Consider the following 17,168-nt stretch of genomic DNA (forward strand, 5'->3'; position numbering starts at 1 on the left):
AGCTGTCGCATTCCTTGTGTCAAGCCACTCTTGAACAACAGACAGCGTCAGAAGCGTCTCGCCTGGGCTAAAGACAAAAAGGACTGGACTGCTGCTGAGTGGTCCAAAGTTATGTTCTCTGATGAAAGTAAATTTTGCATTTCCTTTGGAAATCAGGGTCCCAGAGTCTGGAGGAAGAGAGGAGAGGCACACAATCCACGTTGCTTGAGGTCCAGTGTAAAGTTTCCACAGTCAGTGATGGTTTGGGGTGCCATGTCATCTGCTGGTGTTGGTCCACCGTGTTTTCTGAGGTCCAAGGTCAACGCAGCCGTATACCATGAAGTTTTAGAGCACTTCATGCTTCCTGCTGCTGACCAACTTTATGGAGATGCAGATTTCATTTTCCAACAGGACTTGGCACCTGCACACAGTGCCAAAGCAACCAGTGTCTGGTTTAAAGACCATGGTATCCCTGTTCTTAATTGGCCAGCAAACTCGCCTGACCTTAACCCCATAGAAAATCTATGGGGTATTGTGAAGAGGAAGATGCGATATGCCAGACCCAACAATGCAGAAGAGCTGAAGGCCACTATCAGAGCAACCTGGGCTCTCATAACACCTGAGCAGTGCCACAGACTGATCGACTCCATGCCACGCCACATTGCTACAGTAATTCAGGCAAAAGGAGCCCCAACTAAGTATTGAGTGCTGTACATGCTCATACTTTTCATGTTCATACTTTTCAGTTGGCCAAGATTTCTAAAAATCCTTTCTTTGTATTGGTCTTAAGTAATATTCTAATTTTCTGAGATACTGAATTTGGGATTTTCCTTAGTTGTCAGTTATAATCATCAAAATTAAAAGAAATAAACATTTGAAATATATCAGTCTGTGTGTAATGAATGAATATAATATACAAGTTTCACTTTTTGAATGGAATTAGTGAAATAAATCAACTTTTTGATGATATTCTAATTATATGACCAGCACCTGTATATTGTAACTGAATATACATGTATACGAATAAAATGTAAAAATAAAATTATTACATTATATTGTAACATTTCAGTGTGTTCTATATTTAAAAATATATGTATTGTTATTATATTATGTTAATCTCGTCATCTATATGTCAATAATAAAGGTTATTTATCAAGCGTAAACTTTATTTGAACTGTGTTATTATAGCTAATTTCAATATACTAAAAATTTAGACAAGATGTAGTTATATTTTGATTCTGTGTGTACACTGTCCATTTTTTTTCCTCTCAAATTGATTTTGAAATCTATTTACTATCACAGGGACCAGGATATTTTCCATTAAAACAAAATTCCCATTATAAACATTTAAACCATTATAATATATTTATATATTTTCAATATTTAATGATGAAATAATTATAAATAATATTTAAATAATTAATTGTATTTAAATATTTATGATTAAATAATTATCATATATATATTCAGATATTACAATTATTAACATTATTTCAGCAGGTTTTTATTATTATTGTTGTTATTATTATTATTATTATTATTAGTGTTATTATTATTCCTTTTAAAGGAATAGTTCACCCAAAAATAAAAATTTGCTGATAATTTACTCACCCTAAGCCCATCCAAGATGTTGCTCCTCCTCTAAACAGTCGACAAATAAAGTTCTTCTGAACCCAAACGATTGATTATTTTTAGAAACAAAACAATACTTATATACTTTTTAACTACAAATGTTCACTTCCGTGCATCTCTGTGACGTGCGCTCATGAGAGGTGTATTCGAGCTCAAATAGGTAGGGCTGGGTGAAAAACTCCATCTCCTCTTCTCTTTTAAAATCAAAATCCTCCGACATCGTGTTTGAAATTGTTTTGGACTGTTTTGGTTTGTGAACGTTGCTTGGTCTGTGGTCTGTGCAAGTTTCTCTTGTAAACAATGTCGCGCTTCCTGCCTCCTCCTCCACGTGAAGCGTGACCTTACCGTCATCCCTCTCATGAGCTCAGGTCACAGAGATGTACGGAAGCGAACATTTGTAGTTAAAAAGTATATAAGTATTGTTTTGTTTCTAAAAATAATCAATCGTTTGCGTTCAGAAGAACTTTATTTGTGTGGATTATTTTGATGTACCCTAAATATGTATTTTGGACCATCAAAAAAATGGAGTACATTCATTTGCATTGTTTAAAGGAGGAGGCCTGAAATGAAATCCTATAAATCTTAAATTCTGCTTTGATGAAGAAAAAACTCAGATACATCTTGGATGGCCTGACGGTTTGTAAATTATCACATTTGCATTTATGGGTGAACTGTTCCTTTAAGGGAGTACACGTTACAACTACTGTTTCAATATTCCACTAGAGGGCGTTTGTACATTATTTCAGGAATATTTCGGTTGTCCTGCGTCTATGAAACATTAAAAGTATTTGACCTTTTCTGTCAGAAAATTTGATGCTGATATAAATGGCATAATATTATGCTGTGTTTTTAGTATTTTGTCAGTATCTGTCAAGGCAAATACTGCATCTTTTTCATTCTTTCTCAGTGCTCGTTATTGGCACTACAAATACCACAATCCGTTGTAGAAACCAGTGAGCCAATCGAATGCGTGGGCGGATCTTATTGTATGACATCACGATGAGCGGCCAGTCCTTGACCAATAGGCTTTGAGCTCTCTTGGAGGAGGACAATCGCCTTTCATGCTCGCGACGTAAGATTTTTCACCCGGCCGATGCTCGCGTGCGGGGTTTTGTTCTATTTCATTAATATTAGCTAGGTCAGAATCACTCAGAATCAGTTGCATTGAAATCAAGTCCAGGGTTCATCAACTCTTTTGCACTTGACCGTTTTGGAGTCGACTCATCTTTTTTATGCCTGATCTGTTCGGATTCAGAGTGGGTGTTGTCACAGCACAATATGATCGAGAGACCCGACTCAGCTATTTCCAGCGTTGCAGTGAGTACATTTCATGCATTATACCGCATTTTGTCTGGAAACTGCATCCGAAACATATTTAAAATGGGTTTGCACAACAGGCTTAATGAGTCATGGATTTGCATGTTAGGAGACGCGTTGAACCGATCCCTCGTGTGACTTCCACCTAATTACCTTTCCGTGGTCCCTGACTTGATGCACGTAAAGCTCACTGGTTTTATCTACTATTGATTAACTAAAGTGAGCCTCTGGGTTGAATTGTGTTTAAACGTGCCTTAGTTCATGTAATATATAGCCTTGTACAGTTCAATTAGTTGATAATCCAACATTAAGGCAGATAAGCAGGAATGTGTTTGTAAATGAAATAGCTGGGCAGCTGATAGCTGTTGAAGTAAATGAGAATGACAGGCTCTAAGCATGATGCGCAGCTCTCTTGCAGTGAGGAGTGAGTGGAGATGCATTTCAATGGGGTCGGAGAGAGCACTACAGCCAAAACTGTCATTGAGCATACATCATGGTGCCTATTTGGGATATTTTGGGATTAAAATAGTGCCAATGCACTATTGATTTAGTGGGTCTTCTTGCGAGACACATTACTAAACCTTTGGGAAGTATTTTGGAACACATCCAAAAGAAGTCTTGTTCCTTATCTTGGGTATAGGGTTGCCCCCCTAGATTTTCCTTGTGCCTCCCACCCCAAACCTTCTGGCTCCGCCACTCCCAGTCCAATGAAACGACATCCACTTGCCCACCATCTTAGTACTGGCCCTGATGAATGTCATTGCACTAGAAAACAAAATATCAAACCAAATGGCATTTTATTAGAAGGACAGCACCAGGACCCTTTTCAAGCTCAACTTTTGACAGAAAAGACACCCGTTAGGTTTTATGTGATAAAACTAAATATATACTGTTCAGTATTTTCTGGTTGTCAAACATTAGAGGAACATGTCCACAGTGTGTTGTACTGCACATGAGGTGGCTTTGCTAGGACACCTTGAGGGGGAATGACTTCATACGTCCACTAAAAATGAACTTGAGACCAGTTGGTTAAATGTAATTGCAAAAATGCTTTAGAAAAGTGAAGATAGAGCTGAGAAAAGGTTTAGTACCATTCAATTCCAGATTCTACTTTGATAATTTGTTGTAATTAAGACATATTCATACTTTAATCATATTGTAAGCTGTGCTTAGATTTCCAAATTAGAGCTGCCAATCAATATTTCATGATATGCTGTTTAATTAATCACATATATAACTATTTTCTGAGAAAGGTCCTTGTATAACGATAATTCAATATGTAATGATTAAATAATTATATTTAAAGGAATATTCCGGGTTCAATACAAGTTGAGCTCAATCGACAGAATTTGTGGTATAATGTTACCACAAAAATGTATTTCATCTCATCCCTCCTTTTCTTTAAAAAAAAAAAAAAGAAAAAAGTCGAGGATACAGTGAGGCACTTACTATGGAAGATTGTAAGTGATATGTGATTTTATCACACTGAAATCATGTTTATACACATTGTTTATGTCTTGTGACTATACTTTTGAAACAGTGAGAATTTTAACGTTAAAAAATTGGCCCCATTCACTTCCATGGTAAGTGACTCACTTGAACCCAGATGTTTGACAAATTCAATTGCAATTGAATTTGTCAATCTGTCTGAGATAGATTTATCATAAGAGCTTTACTAAGGACGCATCGATGTACACCTGCGTCAGACGAACACTTTGGAAGTGTCTCACTTTGATTGCATTGTGTCATAAACGCAGCGTTTTTAGGTCGCTGAGTCTAGTTAAACATAGTTTGAAACTTAGAAAAGCACCTCTTGAGATCCCTATATTCGAAGTTGCTCTCTGTTTGAATGCAAGAACATGTTGAACATGTTTTGTTATTTGTACAGCTGCATGTTGCCTATACAACCGGAGTTCAGCTTACTGCCCTCTGCTGAAAACAGGTGGTACTTCAAGCTTGAATCGCTCGGTTTGTTGGAATATTCATTATTACGGAAGGGGGACATGATTAATTGCATACATTTTTGTAACACATCGAATTAACGCATTAAATCGTCAGCTCTAGTCCAAATACTTTTTAGGGCCACTGTATATAGGTCTTGCTGATAAATGTGGGCTATGTCCTCATTGCAGCTGTTAATGTTTAAAGGATGAATGAATTGCAGCACAAGTGTAAAACCTATTCTGAACACCCACACTGTGCTTTTAGTGTTACATTATTCACCTAAACTATTTGAATCCTTCAATCTGTCCTGATCTACAATTTAAAGGGTTCTCTTCCAAGAGGGGTTCAGAAATCAATGATTTCACCCATTTGGTCAGATGTTGTGTTGTTTGTTAGAAGTCGAGCCATAACTTCAATTTTGCTGTTATGTAAGAGCATTTCAAGAGTTGAAGCACAGAAAATGCCCAGAGCGGTTCACAGAGCAGCTATTTATAAACTGCTGTATGAATTACATAGAATAGATTTGGATTAGATGCAGTTGCATTTTGGGCTTTTTGTGTCCACATGCTGTCAGAGGTTTGTATCACAGCCATTCAGAAATCTTGTTCCCATCTGAAACTGGTCCCCCAATGATGGGGAAATGGAGAATCAATCTATCATTGCAGGAGAGGGTCTTTTTAAAGGGATAGATCACCCAAAACTAAATTTTCGGACATCATTTACTCTCATTCGACTTGTCAATCCAACCTATATAATATAAAAAGGAGATGCAAAAGGAGAAGATTGATGACAGAACATATTTTTGTGAACTATCACTTTAAAAACCAACCTAAATCACCTTGTTAACAGTCACTTGTGCTGCACTGCTGTTTGCTAGGGATGTGCTGAACGACTAATTTCACTGACGTTTAAATGGAAATTTTGAAGTCGACTAGTCTAAAAAGAAACCAACCTTCAGAAAACAATCAAAATAAAAATGTGTTTATGCAACCCATTTAAAATACTTAATCTATTCCAAATCCGAAGCTAAATTCCACTGAAAAGGGGCATTTATCTGCGACATGCTCGCCTTGCATTATGAACATTGTACATTAAATATAGAACATGACACACATTCATTGATTCAACGTTAGTGAAAATTTAACAGGCATATTTACTGAAAACAATTAGTGCACGACCAATAGAGAAACCCAGCTTGTTCTAAATGGAATTCACCATGTAAAAGTTACTTAACATATTAAAACAGTCAGGATATTGTTGAAAATAATTAACAGGTAGACTAAGCCAAATCTATGAGAGAGAAAAAAAATGCGCTGAAAAAGTTGTGCATATTTCACGACTTGCAGTCATGCATTAGCCATTGATCTAATATGACAGCTGTTCGGTAAAGAACGTTAACCAATAACAGTTATGATTATTATTTTTTTAAAGTAGCCATAGGATAGAAAAAATAGGCCTTTGATGTAGCCTACAATAAACCTAATGTATTCTAAAGATGACGCCCACACAGAATCAAAGATAGTTTAACCCGTTAAGCAGTCGGCACCTCTTTGAAAATAAACAGTAATTTTCTAGGCTACTTACTCAAAAGCATACATTTTTTGATGAGCAAAATTATCACGTTGACATGGTCCGGTGAAAGACAGGACTTGACTTACCTGAGGCTGCTATCCTGCGCTTGAAAAAGTCTGCAGCGGAAAAATAATGTGCAAGCATGCACAGATGTAAAGAAGACTCAAATGTGAAAACATCCATAGGTACTTTCAAAATTTTGTCTAGCAAGAGGACATTTTCCTGCATGCGCAGGTGAAATTAACCTTTGTATCTGCTCCAGATATCCTCTTTTTTAAATAATATTTGTATTATTAATTCTATTTAAAATATGTAACATTAATATAACAGTAATTTAAGCGCAGCCTCTGTAAAAATATAAAGCCAAACGTAAATGTGTAAAAATGATTATCAGTTTAATGGGTGGGGGGGAATATTAACCGACTAGTATTTCCAGTGTCGACTAGCAGCATCAGAACCCTTTAGTCGACTAGTCTTGCACATCCCTACTGTTTGCGAGTAAGTCTCATGGCATTTGGCCCATCTGTTGGCCATTCATTGAGTCCATAAACAGTGCCCTCCCCCCTCAATGTCTATCTCTCTACATGATCAGCATGGCCCCTAGTAGTCAGATTTCCATTGGCCTAACATGCATGAGAAACTCACTGCAGCCAAAGCAGAACGATCAATTGTTTGCCTTGCCTAGCTTGCGCTTCAGCACTGTGCTTCCGAGAGCATTAGATTTCAAGAGAAAGAAATGGAGGAGTTTGAGAAGGAGAGGAAGAACTTACAGCAGGACAAGGCGCTGGCCGTGATCTGGAGCGAGATCCACTGTCTTCATGATGACATCGAATTCATGATGGATTTGATACGAAATGTAAATGTGCAAAAGGAACACATTACCTCATTTGTGTTTTCCCCTCCAATCTGTCACTCCCCGAGGTCACTTTGTCATGGGACCCCCTGTATCCTCCTTCCCCAAGTCTCTAAGTGTCCAATAGTTTGTGTTTTGTCAACCTGCTAGTTGGCCCGTGGCTATTTTGGTGTGTCGCTTTTGTACATACATGATGCAAATCTATTTATTTATGGGTGTTTGGCATAAGTCCATGGACTTTTTATGACTGACATCAAGATATAAGATTAAAATGTAAATTCATATATTATATTTAAATAAATATAGCCTTTTCCCTTTGATTAAAAGTGTATAAGGTGCTGTGACAGTCATCATTTGTTTTAAAATTTACACTTCTTTTAATGCACTTTTTAAATTATTCTACGATGTGACAAAGTTTTAAACTTCCAAATATTTAATTTAGTCTTTCAATTAATAACCTGCCTTGGAATGCATAATTATAATATAATTAGCTAAATTCCATTTAAAATGGTTTTAGATGGAGTATGGAAAGTTACACCTCAGGACATGTCAAATTCCCAAAAGTATTTCATGTCAACTATCCCTAAAATCATAATTACAAGTTATATTTTGTTGTAGTTTCCCTGCAAGTAGGATTAGTTGTTATACTGTGCTTAGTCACTGTTCACTGTAACTAATGTTAATATTAGCATAGCCTTTAATGTTTATCCTCTGTGAAGTTTTCTTGAGCCTTGTTTAGAGAGGGATAACAGTAATGGAGGAGCCGTTGGGCTCTTTAATCAGTGGAATGTGGAGTAAAGCTGTGTTCTCTTCCAGCAGAGGAATCTGGAGGGTTATGTCGGATTCGCCAACCTTCCCAACCAGGTGTATAGGAAGTCCGTGAAGAGGGGGTTCGAGTTTACGCTCATGGTTGTTGGTAAGTCACAGAACTGCTTCTTGTGCTTACCTGTTTGAGAGGATATGAGCATTATTATTATTATTTTTTATATTTTTTTTGCTTTTGTTTTTAGTGAATTATCTGACCACAAAAAAACCCGATGAATTTAATTTTTACCAAAATATTTTTATATGTGTCAGAACGAAAGAGTCGTAAATGTTTTTTTTTCTTTCTTTTTTTTTTTTCCAATGACTAGGGTTGGGAACCGAGAACCGGTTCCATTCTTTAAAAAATACCAGAATCGTATGATCTTCCTGACTTTCGGTTCAGTTAATGGTTCTCCAGCTGGAACACTGTCCTCAAATACTCTGACAGTGTTTCCAGCTGCGCATCTCTGCTGCAGCACTGCCCTCTACTGATTTCTACAGCGTAAAAACATACAGTTCTACAAGTGTATTTAATTCCCAATTGAACGAGTCTCGAGCTGGCTCTTTTTACAGCACAAAACATATGTGCTTCTGGTACAGTTCGATTCCCGAATAATTATTCAAAGGAGCCGGATCTTTTGAATCAAAAGCGCAAAACATACAGCACTTCCAGTACACAAGTAATCTTATACTGATGTGCAAGTTATGAATGTCCATCTTGAAATTAAATAAGAACTGTTGAAGTCTCAAAAGCCTTAATTACACCATTAGGCTACAAAACACAGTCTAAACTGTCTCTGGAACTGTTACTGTTTATTTAATGATGACCTGTGTCTCTGTTAAGTCAAGCAGTGCAGTTACTGACTGGTTGTTCATATGACAATGTATAATTAAAGATACACAAGTTTTGTTGTAATAAGTGGAATTTTATAAAATAATAAATTAATTAATGAAATATGCCATCACATTCTAACACACCTTTTACAAGAACTGTATTAAATGTATTTCTGAAAGAATTTAAAGAGTTTTCATCAAAAAATCCTCCACGTGCAGCAATGACAGCTTTGCAGATCCTTGGCTGTCAGTTTGTCCAGATACTCGGGTGACATTTCACCCCACACTTCCTGTAACACTTGCCATAGATGTGGCTGTCTTGTTGGGCACTTCTCACACACCTTACAGTCTAGCTGATCCCACAAATGCTCAATGGGGTTAAGATCCATAACACTCTTTTCCAATTATCTGTTGTCCAATGTCTGTGTTTCTTTGCCCACTCTAACCTTTTCTTTTTCTGTTTCAAAAGTGGCTTTTTCTTTGCAATTCTTCCCATAAGTCCTGCACCCCTGAGTCTTCTCTTTACTGTTGTACATGAAACTGGTGTTGAGTGGGTAGAATTCAATGAAGCTGTCAGCTGAGGACATGTGAGGTGTCTATTTCTCAAACTAGAGACTCTGATGTACTTAACCTCTTCAGGGCTCCAGACTGCGACTAAAATGGTCGCAAATGCAACCAAAAATCGTTCACTGCGACTATAATTTAAAACCTAGTCGCCACTGGCGACAGTCGGGTTGTGTGCATTCATATGCGGTTTCATCAGATATCATCTTGTGAGTTATTGAATACATCTATAGAGCGCGCACCATCAGTGTGTCTTGCACTGCTTTTCACACAGTCTGTTGTGGTGATGAGCTCGCTGCACCGCACGCGACAACAAAACCAGCACGAGAGAGTTGTGACCAAATTATTATTTTGAACCGGTTCTTTTTCATGAATCACCTGAAAATAGGGTTTGGGGGTTAGGGTTTGAACTCAGGAGCTTAGGTTCGCAGTTTGAATCATATTCACTTAGTGAATCAGCCATCAATGAGCTCAAAACTGGGAGTGCAGACATTTCAAAATAAGAGTCCCATGTGTATTTCGGGCTTCTTTACAATTAAAAGTCCCTTATCGTGTACCACTTTTTTTTTTTTCTCCTGGTAATTATTGATTGGGATTGGAGTAGCATAATAAACTGCATTTGGGATTTCATTCAATTTGCACTCATGTAGTCTCTGTGACTGACCATCTGGTAACAGTAAAAGACTAAGGCAATATTGTAAAACAATTTCTATACTGATATGTGTGTGTGTGTGTGTATATATATGTATATATATATATATATATATATGAGATCAAGCTTTTGACACTTAGGGCAATTGAGGGACTTGTTCACAACTATTACACAAGGTGAAAACATTCACTGATGCTCAAAAAGACAACAAATTACTATATGCATACTATGTTTTATATACTTAATGTTAGTCATTTTTTTAGTCTGGAGCCCTGCTTTTGTTTAGTTGTATCTGGTCCTTCCACATCTCTTTCTGTGCTTGTTAGAGCCAGTTGTCCTTTGTCTTTGAAGACTGTAGTGTACACCTTTGTATGAAATCTTTGAGTTTCTAGAGAAAGCTGTTTCTTTTTTGCCATTTGTGACCTAATATTGACCTTAAGATATGCCAGTCTATTGCATACTGTGGCAACTCAAAAACAAACACAAAGACAATGTTAAGCTTCATTTAATGAACCAAATAGCTTTCAACTCTGATATAATGGCAAGTGATTTTCTAGTACCAAATTAGCAATTTAGCATGATTACTCAAGGTGTTGGAGTGATGGCTGCTGGAAATGGGGCCTGTCTAGACTTGATCTAAAATGATATTTTTCAAAATGTGATGGTGCTGTTTTTTACATCAGTAATGTCCTGACTATTCTTTGTGATCAGTTGAATGCCACTTTGGTGAATTAATGTACCAATTTCCTTCCAAAACAGCAAAATCTGTACATTATTCCAAACTTTTGGCTGCCAATATATATATATATATATATATATATATATATATATATATATATATATATATATATACATACACACACACACACACACACACACACACACACACACACACAAACAAACACACACACACCGATCAGCCCCAACATTAAAACCAGCTGCCTTATATTGTGCTGGTCCCCCTCCTGCCACCAAAACAACGGCAACCCATATCTCAGAATAGCATTCTGAGATTATATTCTTCTCACCACAATTATACAGAGTGGTTGTCTGAGTTACCGTAGACTTTGTCAGTTCAAACCAGTCTGGTCATTCTCTGTTGACCTCTCTCATCAACAGGCATTTCCATCCGCAGAACTGCCGCTCACTGTATGTTTTTTGTTTTTTGTAAATTCTAGAGACTGGTGTGTGTGAAAATACCAGGAGATCAGCAGTTACAAAAATACTCAAACCAGCCCATCTGGCACGAACAATCATCAATGCGAATATCTAATCAACCAATTGTGTGGCTGCAGTGCATAAAATCATGCAGATATGGGTCAGGAGCTTCAGTTAATGGTCACATCAACCATCAAAATGGGGAAAAAATTTGATCTCAGTGATTTGGACTGTGGCATGATTGATAGCATACTGATATTTGCTTATAATTTTAAAACCATTAAAAAGATACTTCCAGCACTATCACAAATAAATCTCACAATCTGACAAAATCTCATCTGTGTTAGCCAGCTGAATAGCATTTCCTTGGGGACATATTGAATATTACCTTGGTGACATATAAGCTGAGTTTGTGACAATAATGTTAAAACACATTATTAATCGTTGAAGACCAAATGTTGAACAACAAATATAAGGTTGGTTATGTTTTATAGTGACTTACAATTCCGTCAGTTAGCCTGAAACTCTCACACTGGCCATCGAGCCCCCATTAGGCCGCTTTTAGCTACTTAAGATCGATTTTTGTGCATTTTTTTTTCATTAAAAAATGTGTTGGCAGTTCATACAGAAGTAAGCGTTGCATTCTCAATGTTGCCACAAGGGGCACTATAGTGTACATTAGTGTGAAATATCCGCTTCTACAGTGAGTCATGGCAGAGCAACAGTTTGAAGAGACCAAATCCTGGCGGATGGCAGTGGTTCCTCCGGCTCCCGGCAGTGACTCTGGTTAAAGTCAGTATAGTTATAGCAACTGGAAGAGAAACACATACAATTTTATCGCACAAACTTTTAAGGGTAATTCCATCGCCCTCTTCAGTATTGAGGTTTGTTACCGTCACAGTAACACAAGGGGTGCTTCTGAAACGAAAGGCTGCAGCCTAGACCAGTCCTTCTGAGGCTGTAGTCTAGGCTCCTCCTCAGCATTCAGCACTTTGAATGAGACGGTCTACTAAGTCTGCATGGCTATGTCATAAAGGTTTCCGCCTCCGCGGTCACGCCGTAAAAATTTCTAGAATAAGTTATTTGTGAACAACTACTTTGTAGAAATGGAGGAAGCCATCAGGAGAGTGCACATCCATTTGATTTGTTATCTGATTTTTTTTTTTAAATCTGAATTGTGCAAAGGATTATGGGTGATTAAAGACTGCAAAGAGTGCACCTGATGTATCCTCCAAAATGAGCTGAACGAAGGCTGAGAAATGAGGCTGCCTTCCAAGTGTCTTCACAATTGAGCCTTCAATGGTGCTTGATGACTTGGCAGCTGAGATAATCAGCCTACCTTGGCTGCAGCCTTCTGATTGAGAAGCACCGAAGAAAACATGTTATGTATGTTTAACCAGACTGCCGGTTGGTAATGCATTGGTCAAGTGTTCGCATCTGTATATGCATACTTGCGTAAAATTTCTGGCTTTATTGTTGGGACCTGAAATGGTCAGATTCACTTGTTCAAGATTATATCAGTATTTTATTAATCAATACCATTGTCATCATCACTCACACACTCTGTTGTTAGGATGCTGTGACTAAAGCAGTGTTGGAAATATGGATGTCAGTGACATAACTGCTGCTGAGAGCCTCACCATAGTAACCGGGTGTATGTCTGTTAGCACTCGCCAAGTGGTATTGCTTTCTAGCTCTGGTGTGAAATAATCAACCATGTCTTTTCTTCTCTCTTCCTCTATTCATCTTCCAAGCTGTTACTCATTCTATCTCTCTCTTTCTCACTCATTCTCTCCCTCCCTCTCTCTGTTACATTGGCTTGTTGTTTAGTTTTGGGTTTCCTGTTTGGTAATCTGGCCTATTGAGATAGTTGCACGGGTGCCAGAGGAGACTTCGAAGGTATCACCCTGAGATGCTTTTTAAACAGTATTGAAGGAGTTCCCATCTATGTTGGGCACTTATTGGATGCTTTTCTTTATTATTTGGTCCAAGTCATCAATTTCAAAAACTTTTTATTTTTAATTAAATTTTAGTTTTATAATTAATATAAATATATAATATATAATTTATATAAATTAATATGGTGGCACAATTATATTTTTGTCTACAAAACAAATTTCAAACATTTAAGCATACGCCTTCAGATCAAAAGATTTTTAAGCTCATGAGAAACATTTCAGTCAAGTGTTTCAAAACTTTTGACCGTTAGTGTAAAAGGCATTGAATAGAAATCTATTTTAAAATAATAGCTTTTAAGAAGCTTTTATTTTGACACGTCACCTGTAGCTGCCACGTTTGTAGATTTGTATAATGGCTTGTAGCAATTACAAATGTTTGGATTGGTGTGAATGCTTGAACATGCAGTACTTTTCTTTCACAATGCATATGAACTGCTCTAAAAGTGCTAAAAACACGTGCCCATGAGCTCTGCAAATGCACATCACCACTTTATTCTGTGCACATAGACCATGTTTGTTTGTTTTTAATCGTAGCCTTTTGCAGTTTTAGAATCACATATGACCATATGTCCATTTTGGTAAAATTTTGATTAATTGTGCAGCCCTGAAAGATCATGAAATTAGTCTACTGATGTGCTCTTTTTGAAACTTTATGGCCAAATAAAAAGTGCATTGAAATCATCGCAATATTCACAATATTGCTTAATTATATATTGTCAGCAAAATCGGTTGCACTTTATTTTACAGTTGTGTACTTTCAGTATGCTTACAGTATACTTACCCAAGAAAGTACTGATTAATATTAGGTAACTGCATGTACTTAATATGGGTTAGGGTTGGTGTTAGGTTTAGGGTTAGTACCTAGTAATTACTGTAATTATATAGTAAGTAAATGTAGAACAGTACTGTAAAATAAAGTGCTACCGCAAAATCATTGTGATTATATCATCAGTTAAAGCTGCAGAGATTTGATGAGCTCTACCTGTACTGTATATCAAATAACCTATGTTGCATTATGACCTGAAATTGTTCATGATATATTTATTTAGCTAAAGCTAAGTTTTGCTGAATAATATCACTAAGTGGTATCAATATGTATCCCAAAAATGGCACCTACTGGACCCATTGAAGCTCCGCTATAAAGATCTAACTTTCTTTTATTGGGTTTTGCATTCACAGACTTTCTTTCTTACACCACATAAGCATATGCAAGTATACTCTTTAGATTGGGGTGAAAGTGTGTTGTAGCTGAATTACAGTATCTGTGTAAAATGAGTGTAATACTCTTGGAAGCAGCTGGGTTTTGTGTCCACTTAAAACTGATTTCAGGCAAGTCCAATGGCCTGTTAGGGGACTGAACTGAAAACTTTCATCTGTGTTCTCCTGACACTCATCTTGACAGACACCACAGGGCTTTGGCTCTGGCCTCCTTTTTTCCCTCCAAAATTTTAGGGAGGAAAAAATCTGTTTCCTGTCTTTTATTTCTCTGTCCCCCCCCCCCACCCCCTATCTCTTCTCTCCTCTCCATCGTTTTTTTTTTTTCTTCTTCTCCACAAGCATTTCCTTGCTTGAGCTTTCCCTCTCAAAGCAGCTGGCGAAATGTTTCTTGAAGGGAAAAAAATGTCAGAAAATGAGAAGAGTTTCAGAACTTTATTATTGAAATTGTACTTCAATGTAAGGATAGGTTGCAGTGGTTTTCCCGTGCTAAAATGCTCACTGAACTGAAGTAAATAAATGAAATCTGAAAGTTTGCTGTCAAAAGATGATGACAGTTGTAGTCTCTTTCAACAGCTGCCATAATTAATTTTTTTCATCTTGGTCCTGCTGTGTTGGAGAATTCACACCTGTACAGCAACAAATATAATTTTTTGTATAATTATTTAACACATATTTTCATTGATTGCAGTGTTTGCAATCCGTAACACAAACAACACTGACAGCTGTATTTGGACAAAACTTAAGCGATGGAGTTTTTACGTGTTTTTCCCATCGGTAGCCAAATTCCGACATGATGTTGAATTCCACATCAATACTTTTAAGACAAAAATTAAAAAGATGAAAACAACATGACAGCAATTGACGATGATAACAACATGACAACAATTGACGTTTGGTGTGGTGTGCTAGCACTGTTAGCACTAGCCACTTTTCTTGTAGGGTGCATCTCAATCAGTTCCCTAGTTCAGTAGTCAGGGCACTGATCGGTGAGTCTGACATTTTTAGGGCCGTCTCATTCGCAAAATCGTTCCAGTGCACTGAAACGTTCGCTCCCTAAAAAATCCCACAGTGCACCGTTAAAACCATGGAGCATCATTGCTCATTATGTTCCCTTATCGGAAACGTTGTCACGTCTTCTGAAGTCTCTCAAGTTATCAGATGACGAGCACAAGTTTAAAACTATGAAGTCCAAGCCTTATTTTTTTTCTTTGAAGGAGATGTTGTTTGTATTGTCTTTCATTCATAATTACCATGAAAGTGAAGCAATCTTTTAAATATTTGAGTTGTTAAAAGGTTTAAAATACACTCCAATATGTTGCTCTTTATTTATGCCATTTATCTATTATAATAACACTGTACATTGAATATCTTCAACAAAAATGAACGATAGTGTGATTTATACAGCGACGGTGCCAATTAATAACAGATGCGCTTGAATACGCGAGCACGTTATAATGTCCCAGTGTTCAGTGGATCTGTACCCTTACCAGTGCCCGAATTCATGTTCACGATATACTGATTCATGACATAGGGAGCTGATTGAGACACAGGGTCACTCTATGTAAGCATGGTGTTGGTCAGTTTAAAAAGTCCTGGCTTAAATACGGACACACAAAGAGAGGGGATTTAATTCTCTGGATTATGAAGCCAAAGCTTCCTCTCTCTGGCTCGCCAACAGGTCGTCTGACAACTAATGAAGCTAAGCCTGTCAGATTCTCTTAGCCGACACCCATGCTAATACAACCACACAAACAAACACTGGCATATCACTTGGTCTTTAAACACTCCTTAAAAGTCCTACTCAAATTAAATGCGGGATATGGAAACTGTGTGCTGAAATCTTCAGCATGAAAGGAAAGGAGATGTCAGACTTTTTCTCAGTTCTCTATAGCTATCATTGTACAAACTAGAGCCGTGGTTCCCAACCCTGTTCCTGGAGGCCCCTCAACACTACACATTTAGGATATCACACTAATCAAACACACCTGATTCAACTCATCAACTTGTTAGTGGAGACTCCAAGACCTCAATTTGGTGTGTCAGATAAGGGAGATACACAAAATTTGCAGTGCTAGGGGGCCTCCAGGAACAGGGTTGGGAACCACTGAACTAGGGTAATACCATTATGGAGGGATCTTCGCTAACTCTACTCGAACCGTTGATGTGTTCTGTTTAGTTTAGACAGACATGTTTGGAATTTTTAACCAAACTAGCTTGCTAAGTTTCAAAATAAACACTTGGAAGGCCCTTATAGAATCCATATACATGTAGATTCTATATAATTAGAGAATCCATACTTTTATACACCGATCAGCCACAGCATTAAAACCACCTGCCTAATATTGTGTAGTTCCCCCTCACTGCTCACTGGATGTTTTTTTGTTTTTGGCACCATTCTGAGTAAACTCTAGAGACTGTTGTGCGTGAAAATCCCAGGAGATCAGCAGTTACAGAAATACTCAAACCAGCCCGTCTGACACCAACAATCATGCCACGGTCGAAATCACTGAGATCACATTTTTTCCCCATTCTGATGGTTGATGTGAACATTAACTGAAGCTCCTGACCCATGTCTGCATGATTTTATACACTGTAGCCACACGATTGGCTGATTAGATAATCACATGGATGATTGTTGGTGCCAGACGGGCAGTTTTGGTGGCACGAGGGGGACCTACACAAT

At 37.5% G+C, this 17,168-nt stretch overlaps 1 protein-coding gene across 6 annotated transcripts in view; it reads left to right on the forward strand.

Annotated features, from left to right (window-relative positions):
- Window positions 1-2,650: 2,650 nt before the first annotated feature.
- LOC127437206 (septin-7-like) overlaps window positions 2,651-17,168 on the forward strand; it is a 71,752-nt gene continuing 57,234 nt past the window's right edge. For 4 of the 6 annotated variants that reach the window (XR_007896548.1, XM_051691986.1, XM_051691990.1 and 1 more), the window contains exons 1-2: window positions 2,651-2,928; window positions 8,114-8,213. Coding sequence is in view for 5 of the 6 variants with exons in the window: in XM_051691986.1 (XP_051547946.1) it covers window positions 2,890-2,928; window positions 8,114-8,213 (139 nt within the window). In the remaining variant the exon portion in view is untranslated. The remainder of the gene's footprint in view (window positions 2,929-8,113; window positions 8,214-17,168) is intronic. The other 2 variants (XM_051691985.1, XM_051691988.1) reach the window with 2 other exon arrangements.

This window comes from Myxocyprinus asiaticus, chromosome 48 (assembly GCF_019703515.2).
Source record: "Myxocyprinus asiaticus isolate MX2 ecotype Aquarium Trade chromosome 48, UBuf_Myxa_2, whole genome shotgun sequence".
NCBI lineage: Eukaryota > Metazoa > Chordata > Actinopteri > Cypriniformes > Catostomidae > Myxocyprinus > Myxocyprinus asiaticus.